At 53.6% G+C, this 23,745-nt stretch overlaps 1 protein-coding gene across 1 annotated transcript; it reads right to left on the bottom strand.

Annotated features, from left to right (window-relative positions):
- Positions 1-11,870: 11,870 nt before the first annotated feature.
- NDUFB1 (NADH:ubiquinone oxidoreductase subunit B1) lies at positions 11,871-23,621 on the bottom strand. Its single transcript, XM_073609687.1, has 3 exons — positions 23,531-23,621; positions 16,169-16,310; positions 11,871-12,031 (listed from the first exon to the last, which is right to left on the bottom strand). Exons 1-3 carry the CDS (start codon positions 23,604-23,606, stop codon positions 12,001-12,003), a joined length of 249 nt encoding a protein of 82 aa, XP_073465788.1. The 5' UTR covers positions 23,607-23,621; the 3' UTR covers positions 11,871-12,000.
- Between the last annotated feature and the right edge of the window lie 124 nt (positions 23,622-23,745).

Raw genomic sequence — 23,745 nt, forward strand, 5'->3', positions numbered from 1 at the left:
GGATGTGGGTCTCTCTCTCAGGTGAGGTCAGGGATGTGGTCTCTCTCTCTCTCAGGTGAGGTCAGGGATGTGGTCTCTCTCAAGTGAGGTCAGGGATGTGGTCTCTCTCAGGTGGGAGGTCTAGGAGGTCAGGGATGTGGTCTCTCTCTCTCTCTCAGGTGAGGTCAGGGATGTGGTCTCTCTCTCTCAGGGAGGTCAGGATGGTCTCTCTCTCTCTCAGGCGAGGTCCAGGGATGTGGTCTCTCTCTCTCAGTCGAGGTCAGGGATGTGGTCTCTCTCTCTAGGTGAGGTCAGGGATGTGGTCTCTCTCTCTCAGGTGAGGTCAGGGATGTGGTCTCTCTCTCTCTCAGGTGAGGTCAGGGATGTGGTCTCTCTCTCTCTCAGGCGAGGTCAGGGATGTGTCTCTCTCTCTCTCTCAGGCGAGGTCAGGGATGTGGTCTCTCTCTCTCTCTCAGGCGAGGTCAGGGATGTGGTCTCTCTCTCTCTCAGGCGAGGTCAGGGATGTGGTCTCTCTCTCTCTGGCGAGGTCAGGGATGTGGTCTCTCTCTCTCAGGCGAGGTCAGGGATGTGGTCTCTCTCTCTCAGGCGAGGTCAGGGATGTGGTCTCTCTCTCTCAGGTCAGGGATGTGGTCTCTCTCTCTCAGGCGAGGTCAGGGATGTGGTCTCTCTCAGGCGAGGTCAGGGATCTGGTCTCTCTCAGGCGAGGTCAGGGATCTGGTCTCTCTCTCTCAGGCGAGGTCAGGGATCTGGTCTCTCTCTCTCAGGCGAGGTCAGGGATCTGGTCTCTCTCTCTCTCAGGCGAGGTCAGGGATCTGGTCTCTCTCTCTCTCAGGCGAGGTCAGGGATCTGGTCTCTCTCTCTCTCTCAGGCGAGGTCAGGGATCTGGTCTCTCTCTCTCTCAGGTGAGGTCAGGGATCTGGTCTCTCTCTTTCTGGTGAGGTCAGGGATCTGGTCTCTCTCTCAGGCGAGGTAAGGGAAGTGGTCTCTCTCTCAGGCGAGGTAAGGGAAGTGGTCTCTCTCTCAGGCGAGGTAAGGGAAGTGGTCTCTCTCTCTCAGGTGAGGTCAGGGATCTGGTCTCTCTCTCTCAGGTGAGGTCAGGGATCTGGTCTCTCTCTCTCAGGTGAGGTCAGGGATCTGGTCTCTCTCTCTCAGGTGAGGTCAGGGATCTGGTCTCTCTCTCTCTCAGGTGAGGTCAGGGATCTGGTCTCTCTCTCTCTCAGGTGAGGTCAGGGATCTGGTCTCTCTCTCTCTCAGGTGAGGTCAGGGATCTGGTCTCTCTCTCTCAGGTGAGGTCAGGGATCTGGTCTCTCTCTCTCAGGTGAGGTCAGGGAAGTGGTCTCTCTCTCTCTCTCAGGTGAGGTCAGGGATGTGGTCTCTCTCTCTCTGGTGAGGTCAGGGATGTGGTCTCTCTCTCTCTCTCAGGTGAGGTCAGGGATGTGGTCTCTCTCTCTCTCTCTCTCTCTCTGGTGAGGTCAGGGATGTGGTCTCTCTCTCTCTCTCTCAGGTGAGGTCAGGGATGTGGTCTCTCTCTCTCTCTCTCTGGTGAGGTCAGGGATGTGGTCTCTCTCTCTCTCTCTCTCTCTCAGGTGAGGTCAGGGATGTGGTCTCTCTCTCTCTCAGGTGAGGTCAGGGATGTGGTCTCTCTCTCTCTCAGGTGAGGTCAGGGATGTGGTCTCTCTCTCTCTCAGGTGAGGTCAGGGATGTGGTCTCTCTCTCTCTCAGGTGAGGTCAGGGATGTGGTCTCTCTCTCTCTCTCTCAGGTGAGGTCAGGGATGTGGTCTCTCTCTCTCTCTCAGGTGAGGTCAGGGATGTGGTCTCTCTCTCTCTCTCAGGTGAGGTCAGGGATGTGGTCTCTCTCTCTCTCAGGTGAGGTCAGGGATGTGGTCTCTCTCTCTCTCTCTGGTGAGGTCAGGGATGTGGTCTCTCTCTCTCTCAGGTGAGGTCAGGGATGTGGTCTCTCTCTCTCTCTCTGGTGAGGTCAGGGATGTGGTCTCTCTCTCTCTCTCTCAGGTGAGGTCAGGGATGTGGTCTCTCTCTCTCTGGTGAGGTCAGGGATGTGGTCTCTCTCTCTCTGGTGAGGTCAGGGATGTGGTCTCTCTCTCTCTCTCTGGTGAGGTCAGGGATGTGGTCTCTCTCTCTCTGGTGAGGTCAGGGATGTGGTCTCTCTCTCTCTCTCAGGTGAGGTCAGGGATGTGGTCTCTCTCTCTCTCTCAGGTGAGGTCAGGGATGTGGTCTCTCTCTCTCTCAGGTGAGGTCAGGGATGTGGTCTCTCTCTCTCTCAGGTGAGGTCAGGGATGTGGTCTCTCTCTCTCTCAGGTGAGGTCAGGGATCTGGTCTCTCCCTCTCTCAGGTGAGGTCAGGGATCTGGTCTCTCCCTCTCTCAGGTGAGGTCAGGGATCTGGTCTCTCCCTCTCTCAGGTGAGGTCAGGGATGTGGTCTCTCTCTCTCTCAGGTGAGGTCAGGGATGTGGTCTCTCTCTCTCAGGTGAGGTCAGGGATGTGGTCTCTCTCTCTCTCTGGCGAGGTCAGGGATGTGGTCTCTCTCTCTCTCTCTGGCGAGGTCAGGGATGTGGTCTCTCTCTCTCTGGCGAGGTCAGGGATGTGGTCTCTCTCTCTCTGGCGAGGTCAGGGATGTGGTCTCTCTCTCTCTGGCGAGGTCAGGGATGTGGTCTCTCTCTCTCAGGTGAGGTCAGGGATGTGGTCTCTCTCTCTCTCAGGTGAGGTCAGGGATGTGGTCTCTCTCTCTCTCTCTCAGGTGAGGTCAGGGATGTGGTCTCTCTCTCTCTCTCTCAGGTGAGGTCAGGGATGTGGTCTCTCTCTCTCTCTCTCAGGTGAGGTCAGGGATCTGGTCTCTCTCTCTCAGGTGAGGTCAGGGATGTGGTCTCTCTCTCAGGTGAGGTCAGGGATCTGGTCTCTCTCTCTCAGGTGAGGTCAGGGATCTGGTCTCTCTCTCTCTCTCAGGTGAGGTCAGGGATCTGGTCTCTCTCTCTCAGGTGAGGTCAGGGATCTGGTCTCTCTCTCTCAGGTGAGGTCAGGGATCTGGTCTCTCTCTCTCTCAGGTAAGGTCAGGGATCTGGTCTCTCTCTCTCTCAGGTAAGGTCAGGGATCTGGTCTCTCTCTCTCAGGTGAGGTCAGGGATCTGGTCTCTCTCTCTCTCAGGTAAGGTCAGGGATCTGGTCTCTCTCTCTCTCTCAGGTAAGGTCAGGGATCTGGTCTCTCTCTCTCAGGTGAGGTCAGGGATCTGGTCTCTCTCTCTCTCTCAGGTGAGGTCAGGGATCTGGTCTCTCTCTCTCTCAGGTAAGGTAAGGTCAGGGATCTGGTCTCTCTCTCTCTCAGGTAAGGTAAGGTCAGAGGTCAGGGATCTGGTCTCTCTCTCTCAGGTAGGCCCCTCTCACATCCTCGGTCTGGGGTAGTATTGAGCTCCCACACACAGGGCCCTCGGTCCCCCATAGCTCTCCCCTCTCCCCGGCTCTCTCGCCTCCCACTTACTTTCTCGTGAAAGATCACCTCCATGTTTATTTGTCTCAGCAGGCGACCCCGCCCCTCCCGCACACGACACGGCTGTGCCGGTAGTAAACCGTCCAATCGATGTAAGTGTATCCTGTCACCTGACCACGCGTCCTCTTCCAGTCAGCTGACCATCTTAGCAGTCACATGACACACATAGAACGCCCAAAAGCGTCAGTGCGCTGCAGCTGCCATATTGGAAGCTGGCAACTTGCCACCACTGGTGGGAATCCTGTAAAGACACAGCTGAAAGCACTTTGTCTAAGCTGAATAAGTAAATATGATCTAAATAAATTGGTCCTGTGTATTCTTCTTGAATCTTGGTGAGCTTTGTGTTTTTCTTCCAGATCTGTGCAGTAATCCAGTGTGAGACTTCCTGTAATAAAGACCGCTCACTGCTGCTCTCTCTCCTTGTGCAGGGGGACTGGTCTTGTCTCCGCCCCTCCTGTTCTTTTCACCAGGGTGCCCGCGTGTCCCGGATTGCCCGGGACAATCCAGCAATTAGCAGGTCTGTCCCGGGTCACCGGACACCTTCATTCTGGGACAATACAGTGTCATGAAATGAAATTGACAGAGCGAGCAAACCCCGCCATGGCGCTGGCGCTCGCTCCGCCTCCAGCTCCACCTGAGACTCTGGCCGCTGGTTGCTAGAGCCACCCGGCGCCTAGCAACCAGTGACCTCACAGCCGCGACTCTGCCCAGCATGCAAAGCGGAGAAGAAGTTAACTTTCTCCTCCTCCGCGCCTAACACTCTCCACCATGCCGGACGAGGCTGTCAGCGGGGGGAAACTAATCCACCGGCACTGCGGTCTGGGTTAAGATCTCAGTGGCTCTGCCCCTGGTTGTATCCCTGCCTCATACCGCAGAGTGGGCCAAAGCCGCCTCCCCCTCCTCGGCTGTTTACATGTACACAGGAGCCGGAGGAGGGACACTGGCACTGAACTGAGGTCCCTTGTAAGCTTATATTATTATATGTATGTCGATGGACTGAGGAGGGGGACAGGGACAGTGATCAGGAAAAAGGTAAAAAGCACCCCCCCCCCCCCTTTCCACGGGCTCCCGGCTCTTGATTGGATAGATTGATAGCAGTGCAGCTATTGGCTCCCGCTGCTGTCAATCAAATCCAATGACGCGGACGCCGCGGGGGGGAGGGGCCAAGTCCTGCATTCGGCCTCTATGGACGCCGAATGCTAGACTCGGGAGCGCAAGGTAATCCCCTGGGAGAGCGCTTCTCCTAGGGGGTTATCTGATGCAGGAAGGCGAGAGCCACTGGGGGATCCCAGAAGAGGACGATCGGGGCCACTCTGTGCAAAACGAGCTGCACAGTGGAGATAATTATGATATGTTTGTTATTTAAAAAAAATACCCTTACAATCACTTTACCACTTGCTTACCGGGCACTTAAACCCCCCTCCTATCCAGACCAATTTTCAGCTTTCAGCGCTGACGCACTTTGAATGACAATTGCGCGGTCATACAACACGGTACCCAAATGAAATTTTTACCATTTTTTCACCACAAATAGAGCTTTCTTTTGGTGGTATTTGATCACCTCTGCAGTTTTTACTTTTTGTTAAAAAAATGTAAAAAACTGAATTTTTTTTTTTTTAATTTTTTAATTTTTTTATATTTTGTTATAAAAAATTTTAAACGGGTAATTTTTCTCCTTTATTGATGTACGCTGATTAGGCAGCAGTGATGGGCACTGATGGGTGGCAGTGATAGGCACTGATGGGTGGCAGTGATAGTCAGCACTGCCGGGTGGCACTGATTGGCACTACAGGTGGGCATTGATAGGTGGCACTTGTGGGCATTGATAGGTGGCACTTGTTGGCACTCTTAGGTGGCACTGTGGGCACTATTAGGTGGCACTGTGGGCAGTGTTAGTTGGCACTTTTAATGTGGCAGTGATGAGGCAGATGTGCCTCTTCCACTTGGGGACCGATGTCCCTCACATCCTAGCCGGTGATCGGCTTTTTTTTCTACTCACGCTGTCAGTGTGAGTAAAAAAAAAAAACGATTACCGATCTTTTGTTTACATCATGTGATCAGCTGTCATTGGCTGACAGCTGATCACATGGTAAGGGGCTGGGACCGGCCCCTTACTCGGATCGGTGATCAGCCGACTCTCAGTGACTCGGTGATCACAGCGCGCCCAGCAGGGAGCGTGCACAGGGGAAGCCGTCATATGACGGCCTCCCGGGAATGCAGGTCCGCACTGTGGCCGTCATTCGGCCATAGCGCGGATGCCAGGAGGTTAAGCACCTGATTAGAGCCAAAGGCTCTAATAGGCTTCAAAAATAGGGTGGGCTCGGGGCACAGAGAGTGTGCCACGATCCCACCCAATTTTCGTTATTTTCACACTAATGTTCCTCCCCACCAATCAGGAGGCAGGCCGTGAGACCTATTTCCCGATTGGCCAAAGCATCGGGCGATCCTATTGGATGCTAGCGCTTTGTAGAACAGAGAGGAGACGCAGGATGAGCGGACGCCTGAGCCGCTGCTCGCACCCGAGGAGTGGAGACCACAGCACAGCCCCAGCCCTAGATCGGGTAGGTGCATCACTGCTGGCTGCCCGATTGGGCGGGAGGGTCTTTCTTTGGAGGGGGGAATTTGTCAGTCACGCGCTGCGGGCGGGGGGGGGGGGGGTCAACCGCCACTGACATTGTCTAGCCTGAAGACACTCGACTGTGCTCCCTTCCAACTGCCATCCATCTCATACACACCATCGTTCTACAAGGGGGAATCATTTCATTACACATCTCCTGTATACTGTGTATACACCATGAGTGGTCCCAGCACTATGTCCTAGAGCAGGGATCTCCTAACTACGGCCCTCCAGCTATTGCAGAACTACACATCCCATGAGGCATTGTAAAACTCTGACATTCACAGACATGACTAGGCATGATGGGAATTGTAGTTTCTGAACAACTGGAGGGCCGTAGTTTGGAGAGCCCTGTCCTGGAGCCATGGTTTACAGTATATCCTCACCTTCACCCAGTCTGTCAGTCTGTAAGCCCTATCGCGGGCGAGTGACGGGGGGGGGGGGGGTAATGGCGTTAATTGGGACTATGTTTGCACCCCCCCTCAAAAAAATGGAGCACCAGCCACCAATGCCCTGCACCCATTAGTGTGTGGTAGTAGAGGTGGAACAGAAGACTGACCTGCAGTGGTGTGATGGCTCTCTCTGAGGTGAGCAAATAGCGAAACCAGAGCTGGACCTCGCAGAGCAAATCGGTTAAAGGGGACATGCCCTCAATTGCATTCAAATAAAACTAAAGCTAGACATGTGCACTGACAAAACATTTTTTCGTTTTCGTTTCATTTGTTTTTTTGCTTTTTTCGGAAATCCGAAAATTCGGATTTTCAAATTTCCGAATTCCGAATTTTTTCAAATTTTCAAATTTACGAATTTCGATGTAAATTCCAAGATTCGAAAATCTGGAAAATTCCAAAATTCGAAAATCTGAAAAAAAAACAGAGAAAATCAGTAGAATTCGAAATAATTACTAACTAATAATAGCTAACTATTAAATTATAGGTACAGTATTGGAATTTCCTTTCAAATTTGGCTGTTTGTGAACGTAACGATTACAAATTTATCTGAAGTTACGAATTATCCGAAATAACGAATGCCGCATCTAAACAAATGGAATGGAACATATTAATAATAAATAATTATAAAAAGGTTTTATTATTATTTATTATTATTAGATCGTTAAGTTCCGTTCGTTTAGATGCGGCATTCGAAAGTTCAGATAATTCGTAGCTTCGGATAAATTCGTACTCGTTACGTTCACTAACAGCCAAATTTGAAAGGAAATTCCAATACCTATAATTTAATATTTATTATTAGTTAGTTATTATTTCAGATTTTCGAATCTTCATTTGGATTTTCAAATTTCCAAATTTCTGAATTTTCAAATTTATGAAATTTCAAATTTTCGAATTGCGAATTTTTGAATTTCTGAATTTCCAAAATTTCGAATTTCCTACATTTCCGAATTTCCGATAATTTCGAATTTCCGAATTTTGGAATTAACGAAATTTGCCAAAATTTGTTTAAAAAATTCATCCGTAACCAAACAAATTGCACATGTCTACTAACTACACATAAATACAGGTCCTGTCAAGCTGAGCAAGCCTACCACCCACCTACCGGTGATGGCTGAAATAGAAGCCCTACCCCCCAAATAAGCCCTAGTTAAAGTCCTTGTGGGTCTTATTTTCAGGGTAGGGCTTATTTTTGGGGAAACAGGGTAGGGCTTATTTGGGGGGGTAGGGCTTATATTGCAGCCATCACCGACAATCACGCTAGGTCTTATTTTTGGGGAAACAGGATAGATTTTTCCAACCATTCAGCTCTCCCAGACAGGACTGATCCCCAGGCCATGTATACCGGCTACAGGTTTCAGGTGGAATTAAATTGCCAGTGGGGAGAGGAGTAAACCCTGCACTGGTCCGTGGATCAGTGATCTCTATATGTATATGAGAGGAACCTCGGAGATCTATAAACCCCAAACAGGACTTTCCCAGGCTCACTGTGATCATCTTGGGAGGACCAGCTGCTGACCCGCTGTGCTAAAACAGGCCAAGGTGACTCCGGGATGCCCCAGGATTTCCTGCTTGACGTTCTCATATTCTCATGCTTCTGCAGACTCCAGATCATAGTAGGCCTTCTGCAATTCTCCATGAAGCTAGGGGGGGGGGGCGGGCGACCAATCTGGCCCACTGTGTTTTAGGCCAAGTTTCTCTCTCAGTGGTCCTTTCAAATGACAGCAAAAAGGCCTCTGGAGTCATCATCTGCAGTCATCTTGGAGAGGAAGTGACCTACATGGATGGCCGAGCTCCTGTCTCCAACACCTTCAATTTTAGCAGCTGACCATGGCTTGCAGGAAAGAAAATTGCTCAATTGCCCCATCACCTGTGTTCTCTCGGCGGGTGGGGCAAGCTATAGCCACTGGCAATAATAGCATGAAAAATCAAACAGGCTGATTGTACTCAAGTTTGGTACAATCAGCCTACCTATACATGATTGGAACCATCTATGGCTGGCTTAAGGCAGGCAGAGAAGAGGAGAGCGCCGGAGGATGCAAGGTATTTAACAGAGCCTGATCATCACCCCCAGGCCTCAGGAGCATTTAGGGTTGAAAATATGTTTATTATCAATTTCACATATGTAGCGCTGGTAGATTTATGATCTACCATCTGATAGGTAAATTTAGTAAATTGCTCGTTAGAGGAAGTTAGATTTGCTTCTGTTCCAGCTTGGCTGATGTTGCATGTGTTTCCATACTGAGCCGGTGGGTGTCGTTGATACCATTGGCTAGTGTTGGAAGGGCAACGTGTCGAAGCGTATGGGTGCTCCTCTGTCCCGGAGACAACTCGGTGGAGGTGGTCCTCCGAGTTGGATTCTGGGAGAGGGTATTTATGGGACAGACGCCATGTTTTAGGGTCGTTTTACAGCCACCTGCTGGCCCTCCTGGCCGACAGGTATGCGTTAGAGTGCTACCTGTTCCGGAGGCCCGCGCCGCTGCGGCGTGTGGGTGGGCCCAGAAGCTTGTCTGGGGCCTACCACAGCAGCCGAGGAATGGTCCTGAGCTGTCTATCCAGAGTGAAGAAGCCGGACAACCGAGGAGATCCCAGGGGAGGACCCGTCATGGAAGGATCATGCAGAGTGCTGGTCTGGAGAGGGGCCTGGTGACTCGGTTGGAGGACGTATCCTAGAGTAACTTTACAGCATAGTGCTGCCGGGTTTGGCTTAAAGGTCCAAGTACTGGGTCTGACAGCCACCGCAAAACCAATACATCCTGTGGCGGAGGATCGTACGGGTTCATCCCAAGCAAGTCTGTGGCAGAGACTTTTGTTCGTGCTACGTACTGGCTGCTAGGCAAGTGAGAGAGAACTATCCAGGCGAGCAAAAATTGTGTCCCACAAGGGGAGCGCATTCTACTGCAATATTCTAAAGGACATTTGTCAAGAATCCTACAGAAAGGTATTTGAGCTTCCATGCAGTTTCCCTTCTGCCTCTTTCCTGCCACTCCCTTCGTTAATTGTTCAATAAAGCAATGAAAACGTACTCAAGTGTTTGGTGCTTATATCGTCTGGAGGTAAACTCAACGGAACCCTAGACCCGGTGCCGGTGAAACAGAGGGAAGGAGCTGCTGATTTAAACAAGCCCGTTTAAATCAGCAGCTCCACCGAGAGTTATTGCTACACATATATCACAGTGAAAAATCACAAACCAGAGACAGTCGCAAGTAAACACGGGTAATGAGTCAGCCCAATGGCTGTCGCCCACAGCTTGACTCCTCTTCTCAAACATTGTTGCGCTAGGGCGAAAGACCGTCCTCTGTTACAAGGAGTAATTCTGGCTGAGGAGCCTTGAGGTTCATAACGAAAAACAACGTGTAAGTTTTAGAAAATAGAAGGGGAAATCCAAGTCAGGGAAGAGAGAAAAAAAAGGGAGGAAAAAAAAGAGAAGAAAAGAAAGAAAAAAAAAAAAAAAAGGAGGGGAAGAGGTGACCCAGAGGGGTGCGTGAATTAAGAAAGAGAGAGAGAAATAAAGAGAAAAAAGAAGAGTCACACAGGAGCGAAAGGGCTGCTTAGAAGACATTCGCATAGAGAAGTAGATGTTAGGGTAGAGGGTGGGGGACCAGTGGGTATGTGCTCCAGTGCACCCCATGGTTAGGTTGCATGTTAGGGTAACCCCGACGGGTTTGACAGTATGTTTGTGAGGGTATCTGAGGCGGCCTCATGAGCATTTAACCATTGCAGTGCAACTGCAAGGGGATTGTTTTCTCCATCCTAGCATTGGGCTTTAAATGCTCATGCATAGGAGAGCTACAGGATAGGCAGGCATTCTGATTCACCGGCCAGTCCAATATGCATGCGCAGTACATCATCCTCCCCTCTTTCACAGGAAAGGGAACTCTCTATTCGCTACCATATGGCACATGTGCTACCAGAATCAATAAGCTCATTCAAAACCTTTAAAAGAATTCCAGGTATGGATATTTTATAAATAGTTACATTGGTCCAGCTTGGACCAATATATACCATACCTTGACGATGCCCCAGAAGCTGGAAATCATCTAGCGCAGTGGTTCTCAGCACCCACTAACAGGCCAGGTTTGCAAGATAACTGAAACACATCACAGGTGATGTCATCTGCTGCTCAGTGATTGCAGTATTCTAGTCTGTATCTCCCCAAGGTAATACATAAAATCTGGCCCGTTAGTGGGTCCTGAGGACAGGAGTTGAGAACCACTGATATAGAACCTGCTGCACCACTGATCTCCATTGGCTTTTGGGTCCAGTGCTAAGCAGATGCTCTGCTGCATTCTGAACACAAGAGGTCAGCCGCTTGGCACTGGAACCGTTCAGAGACAACTTTGCCTTTTCTGAATGAATGGAAAGCATTCTCTGATTGGAAGTGGTGGACAGTGTGACATCGCTGGTTTTGCATTCATTCAGAAAATGCAAAGCATTCTCTGAATGGTGCCCATGCCAAACGGTACTCCTGCATTCAGAATGCAGCAGGGCAGCCCCCCGGAAGCTGGTGGAGTAGCTGATCCCCATGACTAAGCTCCGACGGGTGGAGTGAAATGCATTGGGTGGGCGTGGCCTGGTCAGAGTGCCAGCTGAGGTCTATCCCTTTGAAGAAGTCACGTGACAAGTGACACAACGCATCGGGTGGAGCTGGTGACATCATTTCCGGTGTCCCGTGCATCGGAATTAGCAGTGAGGAGGCGAGGAGCTCGCAGTTTTGATACATTACTTGCATTTATACAAGATGTGTAAAGTGTGAGTGCACAATCCTTACGTTTTAATAAATAGTTTTAATTTGTATTGCGCAATGAATTTTTCTTATATATTTTGAGCAATATTGGAGTAATCGTTCTTCAAAAAAAAAGAGAGAGCGTGTGCCCTTCACTATTGGAGCTGGTGTTCCGGACTATCGAGGATCTTCCTATTCTTTATAACATGGCTTGAATAGATCTAGGTGGGTCTTTGTTTGAGGAGAGGGGCCAATTTACTTAAAAGTGGGGGTGGTGATTGCACATCTATGTTCAAGCACGAATTGGATTTACACTTATAAGTGAGAGGGATATCTGCTCACTTCAGAATCATCACTGTTTTTGGACTTTTTTTTGGCATATTTTGGACTTATATAGGGTGCTTTTAAATGTGTTGCATTTTATTATCAAGTTTTTGCACTTTATTCATTCCAGTTGGGGATTTACTGCAACTGAAGACAAAATAGATCAATATCCATAGTTATTATTTATATATTTTACTTTTTTTTCCCCCCTTATTTACCATCTTGTATACCTTTCAATAGGGAATAAACTGAAGAAATTTTACAATTGAAATCATATTTATTATATATAACAGATAAGAGCTGGTTCCAAAATACACAATTTATACAGGAAATCGCACATGGGGCTGCACGGTAGACCTTCGCAGATTGCCATCTCTCTGTTCATCCCTACGACTCTTCTTTTTTTGGCTCGAGCTCCCTTCAGAGAGAAAAATTAAAACACAGTTATTAATTGTACATAATGTTTAATATCAAATTAACAACTATAATATATAAAAAAAAAAAAAAAAGGAAGTTTTCTAGTGATGTTGTAAAACAATAAATTTTCTTTCCCTGCAGGCACAAAGCACATGTTTGCTTTAAAGCTGAATTCCAGGAATGGATATTTTTGCAAACCTACATTGATCCAGCCTGGACCGTCGTAAAAATATATGCGCTATACCCGTGGAAGCAGGAAATTACTGTAGTAGGCACCGCTACTACAGCGCTTGCTGCTGTCTTCCGAGTCCTGTGCTGAGCGACTGCCCTGCTGCTAAGTGAACACAGGAGGAGATTGATTGCTTGGCAAAGGCACAATTTACAGTACACTTTGCATGGTTTCAATAAATACAAAAGTGATCTCTAATTGGATGAGGGAGGGAGGGGGGGGAGAAGGAAAAGGAAAGAGAAAAGAAAGCAAGAAAGAGAAAAGAAACCAAGCAAGAAAGAGAAAGAGGAAAGAGAAAAAAGGAAAGAAAAAAAGACAAAAGAGGAAAGAGAAAAAAGGAAAGAAAAAAAAGACAAAAGAGGAAAGAAAAAAAAGGAAAGAAAAAAAGACAAAAGAGGAAAGAGAAAAAAGGAAAGAAAAAAAAGACAAAAGAGGAAAGAGAAAAAAGGAAAGAAAAAAAGACAAAGAGGAAAGAGAAAAAAGGAAAGAAAAAAAGAGAAAGAGGAAAGAGAAAAAGGAAAGAAAGAGAAAAGAAAGCAAGAAAGAAAAGAAAAGAAAAGAAAGAAGAAAAGAAAAAGGAAAGAGAAAAGAAAGGGAAAAAGGAAATCTCCACCCCATCCAATCAGAGAATGTCTTGTATTCATTGGGAAAAAATACATGGCACCACTGGAAGGGTAGATATATGCCTCGTTTCCACCGAGCGGTTCGGTTCGGTACGGTACGCTATTTTGGGTGTTTCCATTATGAAAGCGGTCCATACAACCGAACCGTTCCATTCAGGGTCCTGCTTCAGATGTGGGGCCATAGAAAATGGAACGGTTCGGTTAGGGCGGAGCTACGATACTTTACATTGATTGGTGGACGTGTGACGCCATGACGGCATTTTTTCTAAACCCACTTATGGCCCGTCGGTCCGACTTGCAATGGAAACGCTCGCCTGAATAGGCCGGACCATTCTAGGCCATCCAAACCGATCCGACCCGAACCGATCCGCTCGGTGGAAACGAGGCAATAGTGGCTCTTCTTTTTACAGGTGTGTGTTTTTGCAGTTTAGTCCCCTGGCATCATTTATAAAAGGCACCTGTTCCCAGCAACATACTGAGGTGCACTGGAAAAAAATCCTTGTATCCTACATTTTAGGTGTGCAGGCCTGTTTTGTCTTTCAATCAAAAATGAAAAATCGGATACTTCAGAAACACCACCCATCAGGCCCGATATATTGGCGCAGACAATGCCCCTAATGCACCACAATGCTCTCTTTATTAGGTACATATTGCACAGTGACAGCGCACACCCAGTGCTGTCACTGTGCAAACAGCAATACAACAAGCTATAGTAGCCCACTGTATTGATTCTTCTCCTCCCCCCATGAACAGAAAGTGATCACAGGGGAGAAAGAAGTGCAGGCAGTGGAGTAGCACATAGCTGCCTCCTCCATCTGGTGAGTGTCCATCTGCACACTTACCACAGGGCAGCTGCCCCCTCCCTCCTCAACTAGGCAGAGGGAGGAGGTCGTTTCTCCCTGCTCAGTCTCTCTCTGGTAAAGCAGGGTATACACAGACAGAAAAATCGTCTGATTCAGCAGAAACCGGACAAATTCCATGTGTACTGCTTTCTGTTTAACAGAATTTGGTCTACCGATCGGCTTCTATCAAATGGTCATGCTGGAAAACCAGCATTCAATCAGTGCTTTCAGCCAATGGCTACAGCGTTACAACATTGTATGTATTAACTTGGGGGATCTGTCAGTTTTTTGTTTTTTTTGTTGAACCCACTGGTTGGGGGGTGGGAGGGGCAAACCACTAAATTTGTATACCCTGCCTAAAGTGGAGTTCCGCCGAAAATAAACTAAAATTCAGCAGCTACAAATACTGCAGCTGCTGACTTTTAATATATGGACACTTACCTGTCCAGGGCGCCTGCGATGTCCTCACCCGAAGCCGATCTGTCCCTCAGCTTCCGGGCGGAGACGCCGGCATCTTCAGTAAGGGAATCAGAAAGTGAAGCCTTGCTGCCGCACAGCCTGGTTCTCTACTGCGCATGCATGAGTCGCGCTGCATGTCCTCACTGGTCGCTGCTGTCTTCTGGGACCTGTGTGTCTCCCAGAAGACAGCAGGGGGGGACGGAGGAGGGGGCCGGACATGGCGTAGATCACTGCGGAATCTGCAGCGATCTGTTGCCAGAATTGGGAGCAAATTCCTGTATTAGACAGGCATCTGCTTCCCCCCCCCCCCCCTGAAAGGTGCCAAATGTGACACTGGGGGGGAGGAACTGGAAAGCAGAAGTTTTATATTTGGGTGGAACTCCGCATTAAAGTGGATCTCTGCATTAAAGTAAAAAAATCTATCAAAAGGGATAACAGCCACTTCAGCCCCGGAAAAGGGTTTTACCCCCTTCCTGACCCGGCCATTTTTTGCGATGCGTTACTTTTACTGACAATTGCGCAGTTGTGCGACTTTGTACCCAAATAAAATTGATGTCCTTTTTTTTTCCCCCCACAAATAGATTTTTCTTTTGGTGGTATTTGATCACCTCTGCGTTTTTTTGTGCTATAAACAAAAACAGAGCAATAATGTTGTCTTGCATACAAGACACAATTGTGGGACAACAAACACTAACGTAGTGACGTACTACGTGGAATTTCAGCTCTTGAGCGCCACCCTTTGGGCACCTTCTGCTAATGTCGTGTTTGGTGAGCACTGATTCCGAGCATCCATGTTTGTACTTTGGACTTTTGTGTGATGGACTTGTGTACACACGATAGGAAAATCTAACAACAGACCGTTGTCTGACGAAAATTTACTAGCCTGCCATCCAACATTTGTTGGGTGAAAGTTGGCCAATAATTCTCTGATGGAGAGTACTAACGGTCGGATTTTAGGCCAACAGTCTGTCATCACACAGTTCCCTGCTGAAAATCCGATCGTGTGTACGAAGGCTTAAGTGTCTGTATAGATGCTCACCAGAGGGAGTCAGCCCATGTCTTTATGGCCCTTGCTTTGTGCACTGGTCCAAATCATTTGGTGGAGGGGGGATTATGGGGGGGGGATGTTTTTAAGGGGTTGGGTTTGGCCCCTTAGTTCCAGTGAAGGGAACTCTTAAGGCGTCAGCATACCAAGACATTTTGGACAATTTCATGCTCCCAACTTTGTGGGAACAGTTTGGGGATGGCCCCTTCCTGTTCCAACACAGTCATGTGCACAAAGCAAGGTCCATAAAGACATGGATGAGCGAGTTTGGGTTGGAGGAACTTGTCTGGCCTGCACAGAGTCCTGACCTCAACCCGATAGAACGCCTTTGAGATGAATTAGAGTGGAGATCGCGAGCCAGGCCTTCTCGTCCAACATCAGTGCCTGACTTCACAAATGCGCTTCTGGAAGAATGGTCAAACATTCCCCATAGACACACTCCTAAACCTTGCGGACGGCCTTCCCAGAAGAGTTGAAGCTGTTATAGCTGCAAAGGGTGGGCCAACTCAATATTGAACCCTACGGACTAAGACTGGGATGCCATTACAGTTCATGTGCGTGTAAATACACAGGAGCCAATCAGCATGGCCCCTGTTGTGAAAGCACTGACTGGTTCCTACACCCCAGAAGAAAAAAAAAAAAAAAAACTGCAGAGAGCACTCCGACTGCCCTGTGCAAGTGTTGGGCTGCTGTCACTCTTGGGACCGGGCAACAACTCGAGAGCAACAGGATCAGTGAAAAAAGAAAAAAAGTACACATTGCCACAAGTTGCACTGTTGCTGGCTGGATGAGCGAGATGTCGCTTCCTTGCTGATGGAAACAGAACATATTTCTCCAGCGAGTGAAGAGCCGCCTCACTCATCCAGCGAATGAGGAATCAACCAAAACCGAGGAGCCGGTAAAGTAGTAAAATGATCCGAGGAAAAAAAAAGTCTCTCACCCTTGGAAGAGCTTGCTTTTATGTCTGAAGGTGGAGAGCTTCTCTGCATACCTCCGATCAAAATACCAGCCGACCAGGAGTCCAGCCGGCAGGAAGGAGAAGGTCCAGAATTCCCGGACGAAGGTCACAAAGTTCATGATAGCTGGGAGAGAGAAAAGGGGAAATGTTAGGGGTGACCTGAAGACTGGGGTGCAATCCCCGAGAGTCTTATGTCTGTCTGTGTAAGAGGTCCCACCCTTCCCCAGCGGGGGTTTCCCTCCAGACCTATACCCCCATCTGTCTTCAGGGGCCCAGAATTCCACCCGCCTCTAGGAGCCCCTTCTGTTTCTGCCCTCCTATCCATCTTTCAGGGCCCCCAACCCACCGGTCTCTTGGGGCCCCCTCTCAACCTGTCCCCCCCCCCCTCAGTCCTGCCCTCACTTGTCTCTCCCAAAACCCCTTTGGCCCTACTTTCTGGTATGTCTCCCAGGAATACCCTGCTGCCCAGTAAGGATGAGCTCAGGTGTGTTCGCAAACCCGCACGTCCAGGGCCCGCCAGGAAGTCGGCACTGCCCAGCGCTATTTACAGGCAGTGAGACATTCCTTGATCTCTGCAGCCATGGATCAGGAAAATGCATCCTTACTGCCAAGTAGCTACTGAGCAACTACCACTCCCATCATCTTACAACTTAAACAAAGACAGTCAGGTCATGCTGGGACTCATAACTTTATTAAGTGTTACTGGACTGCAGCTTCCTGGATAATAAAAAGCATGGCCGTCCTCCTTGTTCCTCAGTCACTGCCCCCGGGCCTCCCCAGTCACTACAACCAGTAGCCCCCTAAGCTCCGCAGTAAACCACCTGGCCTGCCCAATCGCTGCTCCCGGTACGTCCCCCTGGCCTCCCCAGTCGCTGCCCCTAATACATCCCCCTGCCTTCCCACTCACTGCTCTCACTACGTCCCCCGGTCTCCCCAGTCCTGCTCCCGGTATGCCCCCCAGCCACTGCCCCCAATATGTCCCCCTGGTCTCCCCAGTCACTGCCCCCAATACGTCCCCCTGGTCTCCCCACTCGCTGCTCTCAGTACATCCCCCGGTCTCCCCAGTCCTGCTCCCGGTACGCCCCCCAGTCACTGTCCCCAATACGTCCCCCTGGTCTCCCCAGTCGCTGTCCCCAATACGTCCCCCTGGTCTCCCCAGTCGCTGCTCCCGATACGCCCCCCTGGTCTCCCCAGTCGCTGCTCCCGATACGCCCCCCTGGTCTCCCCAGTCGCTGCTCCCGATACATCCCCCTGGTCTCCCCAGTCGCTGTCCCCAATACGCCCCCCTGGTCTCCCCAGTCGCTGTCCCCAATACGCCCCCCTGGTCTCCCCAGTCGCTGCTCCCAATACATCCCCCCTGGTCTCCCCAGTCGCTGTCCCCAATACGTCCCCCTGGTCTCCCCAGTCGCTGTCCCCAATAAGTTCCCCTGGTCTCCCCAGTCACTGTCCCCAATACGTCCCCCTGCCTCCTCTCGCTGTCCCCAATACGTCCCACTGGTCTCCCCAGTTGCTGTCCCCGATACGTCCCCCTGGTCTCCCCACTCACTGCTCTCAGTACATCCCCCGGTCTCCCCAGTCGCTGCTCCCGGTACGCCCCCCAGTTACTGTCCCCAATACGTCCCCCTGGTCTCCCCAGTCACTGTCCCTGATACGTCCCCCTGGTCTCCCCAGTCGCTGTCCCCGATACGTTCCCCTGGTCTCCCCAGTCGCTGTCCCCGATACGTCCCCCTGGTCTCCCCAGTCACTGTCCCCAATACGTTCCCCTGGTCTCCCCAGTCACTGTCCCCAATACGTTCCCCTGGTCTCCCCAGTCACTGTCCCCAATACGTCCCCCTGCCTCCTCACTCGCTGTCCCCAATACGTCCCACTGGTCTCCCCAGTCGCTGTCCCCGATACGTCCCCCTGGTCTCCCCACTCACTGCTCTCAGTACATCCCCCGGTCTCCCCAGTCGCTGCTCCCGGTACGCCCCCCCAGTTACTGTCCCCAATACGTCCTCCTGGTCTCCCCAGTCGCTGTCCCCGATACGTCCCCCTGGTCTCCCCAGTCGCTGTCCCGATACGTCCCCCTGGTCTCCCCAGTCGCTGTCCCCGATACGTCCCCCTGGTCTCCCCAGTCGCTGTCCCCGATACGTCCCCCTGGTCTCCCCAGTCGCTGTCCCCGATACGTCCCCCTGGTCTCCCCAGTCACTGTCCCCGATACGTTCCCCTGGTCTCCCCAGTCACTGTCCCCAATACGTTCCCCTGGTCTCCCCAGTCACTGTCCCCAATACGTCCCCCTGCCTCCTCACTCGCTGTCCCCAATACGTCCCACTGGTCTCCCCAGTCGCTGTCCCCGATACGTCCCCCTGGTCTCCCCACTCACTGCTCTCAGTACATCCCCCGGTCTCCCCAGTCGCTGCTCCCGGTACGCCCCCCCAGTTACTGTCCCCAATACGTCCTCCTGGTCTCCCCAGTCGCTGTCCCCGATACGTCCCCCTGGTCTCCCCAGTCGCTGTCCCGATACGTCCCCCTGGTCTCCCCAGTCGCTGTCCCCGATACGTCCCCCTGGTCTCCCCAGTCGCTGCTCCTGATACGTCCCCCTGGTCTCCCCAGTCGCTGTCCCCGATATGTCCCCCTGGTCTCCCCAGTCACTGTCCCCAATACGTCCCCCTGCCTCCTCACTCGCTGCCCCCAATACATCCCACTGGTCTCCCCAGTCGCTGTCCCCAATACGTCCCCCCGGTCTCCCCAGTCGCTGCTCCCGGTACGCCCCCCAGTTACTGTCCCCAATACGTCCCCCTGGTCTCCCCAGTCGCTGTCCCCGATACGTCCCCCTGGTCTCCCCAGTCGCTGTCCCCGATACGTCCCCCTGGTCTCCCCAGTCGCTGTCCCCAATACGCCCCCCTGGTCTCCCCAGTCGCTGTCCCCGATACGTCCCCCTGGTCTCCCCAGTCGCTGTCCCCGATACGTTCCCCTGGTCTCCCCAGTCACTGTCCCCAATACGTCCCCCTGCCTCCTCACTCGCTGTCCCCAATACATCCCACTGGTCTCCCCAGTCGCTGTCCCCAATACGTCCCCCTGGTCTCCCCAGTCGCTGCTCCCGATACGCCCCCCTGGTCTCCCCAGTCGCTGCTCCCGATACGCCCCCCTGGTCTCCCCAGTCGCTGCTCCCGATACGCCCCCCTGGTCTCCCCAGTCGCTGCTCCCGATACGTCCCCCTGGTCTCCCCAGTCGCTGTCCCCAATACGTCCCCCTGGTCTCCCCAGTCGCTGTCCCCGATACGTCCCCCTGGTCTCCCCAGTCACTGTCCCCAATACGTCCCCCTGCCTCCTCACTCGCTGTCCCCAATACGTCCCACTGGTCTCCCCAGTCGCTGTCCCCGATACGTCCCCCTGGTCTCCCCACTCACTGCTCTCAGTACATCCCCCGGTCTCCCCAGTCGCTGCTCCCGGTACGCCCCCCAGTTACTGTCCCCAATAGGTCCCCCTGGTCTCCCCAGTCGCTGTCCCCGATACGTCCCCCTGGTCTCCCCAGTCGCTGTCCCCGATACGTCCCCCTGGTCTCCCCAGTCGCTGTCCCCGATACGTCCCCCTGGTCTCCCCAGTCACTGTCCCCAATACGTCCCCCTGCCTCCTCACTCGCTGTCCCCAATACGTCCCACTGGTCTCCCCAGTCGCTGTCCCCGATACGTCCCCCTGGTCTCCCCACTCACTGCTCTCAGTACATCCCCCGGTCTCCCCAGTCGCTGCTCCCGGTACGCCCCCCAGTTACTGTCCCCAATAGGTCCCCCTGGTCTCCCCAGTCGATGTCCCCGATACGTCCCCCTGGTCTCCCCAGTCGCTGTCCCCGATACGTCCCCCTGGTCTCCCCAGTCGCTGTCCCCAATACGTCCCCCTGGTCTCCCCAGTCGCTGTCCCCGATACGTCCCCCTGGTCTCCCCAGTCGCTGTCCCCGATACGTCCCCCTGGTCTCCCCAGTCGCTGTCCCCGATACGTTCCCCTGGTCTCCCCAGTCACTGTCCCCAATACGTCCCCCTGCCTCCTCACTCGCTGTCCCCAATACATCCCACTGGTCTCCCCAGTCGCTGTCCCCAATACGTCCCCCTGGTCTCCCCAGTCGCTGCTCCCGGTACGCCCCCCAGTTACTGTCCCCAATACGTCCCCCTGGTCTCCCCAGTCGCTGTCCCCGATACATCCCCCTGGTCTCCCCAGTCGCTGTCCCGATACGTCCCCCTGGTCTCCCCAGTCGCTGTCCCCAATACGTCCCCCTGGTCTCCCCAGTCGCTGTCCCCGATACGTCCCCCTGGTCTCCCCAGTCACTGTCCCCAATACGTCCCCCTGCCTCCTCACTCGCTGTCCCCAATACGTCCCACTGGTCTCCCCAGTCGCTGTCCCCGATACGTCCCCCTGGTCTCCCCACTCACTGCTCCTGATACGTCCCCCTGGTCTCCCCAGTCGCTGTCCCCGATATGTCCCCCTGGTTTCCCCAGTCGCTGTCCCCGATACGTCCCCCTGGTCTCCCCAGTCGCTGTCCCCGATATGTCCCTCTGGTCTCCCCAGTCGCTGTCCCCGATATGTCCCCCTGGTCTCCCCAGTCGCTGTCCCCGATATGTCCCCCTGGTCTCCCCAGTCGCTGTCCCCGATACGTCCCCCTGGTCTCCCCAGTCACTGTCCCCAATACGTCCCCCTGCCTCCTCACTCGCTGCCCCCAATACGTCCCCCTGGTCTCCCCACTCACTGCTCTCAGTACATCCCCCGGTTTCCCCACTCACTGCTCCCGGTACGCCCCCCAGTTACCGTCCCCAATACGTCCCCCTGGTCTCCCCAGTCGATGTCCCCGATACGTCCCCCTGGTCTCCCCAGTCGCTGTCCCCGATACGTCCCCCTGGTCTCCCCAGTCGCTGTCCCCTGATACGTCCCCCTGGTCTCCCCAGTCGCTGTCCCCAATACGTCCCCCTGGTCTCCCCAGTCGCTGTCCCCAATACGTCCCCCTGGTCTCCCCAGTCGCTGTCCCCAATACGTCCCCCTGGTCTCCCCAGTCGCTGTCCCAGATACGTCCCCCTGGTCTCCCCACTCACTGCTCTCAGTACATCCCCCGGTCTCCCCAGTCGCTGCTCCCGGTACGCCCCCCCAGTTACTGTCCCCAATACGTCCCCTGGTCTCCCCAGTCGCTGTCCCCGATACGTCCCCCTGGTCTCCCCAGTCGCTGTCCCCAATACGTCCCCCTGGTCTCCCCAGTCGCTGTCCCCAATACGTCCCCCTGGTCTCCCCAGTCGCTGTCCCCAATACGTCCCCCTGGTCTCCCCAGTCGCTGTCCCCAATACGTCCCCCTGGTCTCCCCACTCACTGCTCTCAGTACATCCCCTGGTCTCCCCAGTCGCTGCTCCCGGTACGCCCCCCCAGTTACTGTCCCCAATACGTCCCCCTGGTCTCCCCAGTCGCTGTCCCCGATACGTCCCCCTGGTCTCCCCAGTTACTGTCCCCAATACGTCCCCCTGGTCTCCCCAGTCGCTGTCCCCGATACGTCCCCCTGGTCTCCCCAGTCGCTGTCCCCGATACGTCCCCCTGGTCTCCCCAGTCGCTGTCCCCGATACGTCCCCCTGGTCTCCCCAGTCGCTGTCCCCGATACGTCCCCCTGGTCTCCCCAGTCGCTGTCCCCGATACGTCCCCCTGGTCTCCCCAGTCGCTGTCCCCGATACGTCCCCCTGGTCTCCCCAGTCGCTGTCCCCGATACGTCCCCCTGGTCTCCCCACTCACTGCTCTCAGTACATCCCCCGGTCTCCCCAGTCGCTGCTCCCGGTACGCCCCCCCAGTTACTGTCCCCAATACGTCCCCCTGGTCTCCCCAGTCGCTGTCCCCGATACGTCCCCCTGGTCTCCCCAGTCGCTGTCCCCAATACGTCCCCCTGGTCTCCCCAGTCGCTGTCCCCAATACGTCCCCCTGGTCTCCCCAGTCGCTGTCCCCGATACGTCCCCCTGGTCTCCCCAGTCGCTGTCCCCGATACGTCCCCCTGGTCTCCCCAGTCGCTGTCCCCGATACGTCCCCCTGGTCTCCCCAGTCGCTGTCCCCAATACGTCCCCCTGGTCTCCCCAGTCGCTGTCCCCGATACGTACCCCTGGTCTCCCCAGTCGCTGTCCCCGATACATCCCCCTGGTCTCCCCAGTCGCTGTCCCCGATACGTCCCCCTGGTCTCCCCAGTCGCTGTCCCCGATACGTCCCCCTGGTCTCCCCAGTCGCTGTCCCCGATACGTCCCCCTGGTCTCCCCAGTCGCTGTCCCCGATACGTCCCCCTGGTCTCCCCAGTCGCTGTCCCAGATACGTCCCCCTGGTCTCCCCACTCACTGCTCTCAGTACATCCCCCGGTCTCCCCAGTCGCTGCTCCCGGTACGCCCCCCCAGTTACTGTCCCCAATACGTCCCCCTGGTCTCCCCAGTCGCTGTCCCCGATACGTCCCCCTGGTCTCCCCAGTCGCTGTCCCCGATACGTCCCCCTGGTCTCCCCAGTCGCTGTCCCCGATACGTCCCCCTGGTCTCCCCAGTCGCTGTCCCCGATACGTCCCCCTGGTCTCCCCAGTCGCTGTCCCCGATACGTCCCCCTGGTCTCCCCAGTCGCTGTCCCCGATACGTCCCCCTGGTCTCCCCAGTCGCTGTCCCCAATACGTCCCCCTGGTCTCCCCACTCACTGCTCTCAGTACATCCCCCGGTCTCCCCAGTCGCTGCTCCCGGTACGCCCCCCAGTTACTGTCCCCAATACGTCCCCCTGGTCTCCCCAGTCGCTGTCCCCGATACGTCCCCCTGGTCTCCCCAGTTACTGTCCCCAATACGTCCCCCTGGTCTCCCCAGTCGCTGTCCCCGATACGTCCCCCTGGTCTCCCCAGTCGCTGTCCCCGATACGTCCCCCTGGTCTCCCCAGTCGCTGTCCCCGATACGTCCCCCTGGTCTCCCCAGTCGCTGTCCCCGATACGTCCCCCTGGTCTCCCCAGTCACTGTCCCCAATACGTCCCCCTGGTCTCCCCAGTCGCTGTCCCCGATACGTCCCCCTGGTCTCCCCAGTCGCTGTCCCCGATACGTCCCCCTGGTCTCCCCAGTCGCTGTCCCCGATACGTCCCCCTGGTCTCCCCAGTCGCTGTCCCCGATACGTCCCCCTGGTCTCCCCAGTCACAGTACACCCTTTAATCTTCCCAATAAACCCCCTGGCTTTCCCAGTTATTCTCCCCAGTACACCCCCTGGCCTTGACAGTTCCCCCTCCCCCCCCGTATGCCTGCAGAAGACACTGGAAGAGCCCACCGTACACACGGCTGGGAGAATATAGAATACACGCCCTTCCCTCCCCCCATATATACCTGGGTGTCTCAGCGCCCCTCACCGGAGAACAGTCCAATGTGTGCTGTATGTCTGCAGAGGACACTGGAAGAGTCCACTCTGCTATTCGGGGGAGTCATAACAGAAAATACCGCCCCCCCCCTTATCCCTTGATAATACAGAGCTAACACTAGCGGCCCCCCAGAGTACAGCTGATAAAGGTGGCGCATTACCCGCACTCGGCTGTGATGTAATTACCTAAATACGGAATGAGCACAC

Source organism: Aquarana catesbeiana, linkage group LG13, assembly GCF_042186555.1.
Source record: "Aquarana catesbeiana isolate 2022-GZ linkage group LG13, ASM4218655v1, whole genome shotgun sequence".
Taxonomy (NCBI): Eukaryota; Metazoa; Chordata; class Amphibia; order Anura; family Ranidae; genus Aquarana; species Aquarana catesbeiana.

What these genes read in the sequence shown, in the direction of transcription:
- NDUFB1 (XM_073609687.1), bottom strand. Translation starts at nt 23,606, where the DNA reads ATGACTCCCCCGAATAGCAGAGTGGACTCTTCCAGTGTCCTCTGCAGA. An exon ending in ACACATTGGACTGTTCTCCG is followed by an intron (nt 16,311 to 23,530) that starts GTGAGGGGCGCT and finishes TCTCTCTCCCAG; the next exon opens with CTATCATGAACTTTGTGACC. An exon ending in AAAAGCAAGCTCTTCCAAGG is followed by an intron (nt 12,032 to 16,168) that starts GTGAGAGACTTT and finishes TTCTCTCTGAAG; the next exon opens with GGAGCTCGAGCCAAAAAAAG.